The 2,230-nt window shown below is 26.5% G+C and overlaps 1 protein-coding gene across 1 annotated transcript; it reads left to right on the top strand.

Annotated features, from left to right (window-relative positions):
• Window positions 1–579: 579 nt before the first annotated feature.
• ENU1_005720 (hypothetical protein) lies at window positions 580–1,998 on the top strand (the record flags this gene model as incomplete). Its single annotated transcript, XM_008856546.1, has 1 exon — window positions 580–1,998. One exon carries the CDS (start codon window positions 580–582, stop codon window positions 1,993–1,995), a length of 1,416 nt encoding a protein of 471 aa, XP_008854768.1. The 3' UTR covers window positions 1,996–1,998.
• Window positions 1,999–2,230: the final 232 nt, after the last annotated feature.

Below are 2,230 nucleotides of genomic sequence, written 5' to 3'. Positions count from 1 at the left end.
ATAAAAACAATCATTAAACAAATAAGAAGAATGAAGAGAAAAGATAGAAGTTTATTAGAATGAATGGAATAATAGAATGATTTTTATTTCATTCATAATTTCATTATTCAACATCGTGTTACATTCATTTTTATTGCACTTTAAAGTAATAATTAATCACAAATATGGTTTTATTGAATTAATCTCCTTTAATATTGTTGATTGAATAATTAACACAATTTTAATGTGATATACATTATTTGTTTGATTTGGTTTTTATATCATCTTTCTATTTTATATCATACAATTTTCTATTTCATTTTTCATTGAATATTCATCATCATAAATGTATTTGTATCATTACTTTAACCATTTTAAATAAATAAAAACAATCAACACATTGTGAAGTATTACTACAACACATCAAGAGTTACATAAGGATGAATGAAATGTGAAGGTCTGTGTTGTAAAATAAACATACTATATTTTATTATATTTTATTAGAATCTGTATGACTCAAACAGACATTTTAACAAAAATTGTCTCTTTGACACGTGGATGAAGAAATAAAAGGTTGAGAAAAACAAACAAAAACATAGAATGTCAAAACAACAGAGATATTTCAAATTCCATGGGAAAAACATATATTTTGAAATTAATGAAGTTATTAGTTTGGAAGAGGCAAAAGAAATAATAGGAAGGTTTGGATGTGGCAACAATATTAAGTGGATTGGAGTTGGAGTGAATGGGAAAGGATCTAGTCAAAACACACACCCACACTCTCATGTGTATGTCCAATTGAATAATAATTTCCAATTCAACAAAAAGCCAGAAACAAAAATACATGGGAAGAAAATGCATATTAATTTTAGTTATATTTCAAGAATATGTGATATGGATGGGTCATACCAAAACATAAGGAATTATTTAAAGAAACATGAGAAATATGAAGAAGAAGGGATGTTTAGTGAATCAGTTAAAATAACATGGGATCAAGCTATAAAAGAAGCACTTGAATGTCCAGATTATTCAGAAGCAACAAGAATATTACAAGGGTCGAGTTATGGAAGGTGGTTAACAAGTTGTTCTACATTCCAGAAGAAATGGAATCAAGAGCATTTTGAGGAGATAGTAGAATCAAGGAAAATACATATTCACTTAAATCCATGGAAAGAGGAAATGATAGAAGTAAAAGAAATAAGAATGTGGATTAAGAAAGCATTGGAAAGAAAAGAAAAGAGAGTGCCGATATTATTTGTTGTTGGTAAAACAAAAACTGGGAAAACGGAGTTTATTCGAGATGCATTGAGAGGAGTAAAAATAGAAGATCACCGAGGTGAAATTATGTTTGACACTGTTGATCAATTCAAGAATTATGACATTCGATTATATGATGATTGTAATTTCAAAACATTCTCATGGGATATATTCAAAGCACTTTGTAGTACGAGGGGAGAGAGTATTAAAATTAACATCAAATACAGTTCAGTCATTCTCGAATCAATTCCAACTATCATTGTATTCAATGAAGGTCAATACAATTCATTCTTGAAACGATGCAACGAAGAAGGAGATTCGATGTGGATACAACATAATTCAATGACAGTAATGATAGATAAGAAAATATATATGACACGAAATGAAATGAATAATGGATGTGATGAATCAACAACATCTTTAAATGAAAAACAACCAATGAAAGGAAGAGAAGAAGTGATAAATGGAAATACAATAACAAATGAGAGTGGTATTGAATATCCAATACAAAACAACGTTGCAGTACAGAATGAAATGAAAATGAATAATGATGATAAAGTTGATGATAATGAAAATAATGAATATGGAAAACAATTGACAGAACCAATGATAAATCAAAATGAAACGAATTTCAATGAAATTAACCAATTGTGTAAAACACAAAATGGAAATGACAAACAATGTAATAAAGGAGTTGAAGATTCAAATAATACAGCATTTAGAAAAGTCAGTCAAGATGAATTTGAAGTATTTTCATGATGAATATTTAATCTAATTGAATTATTTTATTTTTTATAAATGAATAATTGATATTTTATATTTAGTGTGTGAATGATGAATATTTGTATAAAACAATCAATACACAAGAATAAATACAATAAATATATAAAGTGTTTATTCTTTTTAATTGTTTTTTAAATAAATTAAATTTAATAAGATAATAATGAGTTTATGTGAAATTTGAATGAGTTTATCAATATTAAGAAATTAAAAT

The sequence above is a fragment of the Entamoeba nuttalli genome (assembly GCF_000257125.1).
Source record: "Entamoeba nuttalli P19 unplaced genomic scaffold asmbl_2014, whole genome shotgun sequence".
Lineage (NCBI taxonomy): Eukaryota > Evosea > Mastigamoebida > Endamoebidae > Entamoeba > Entamoeba nuttalli.
The sequence above is the reverse complement of the archived record's forward strand: the minus strand, read 5'-3'. Positions and strand labels throughout refer to the sequence as shown.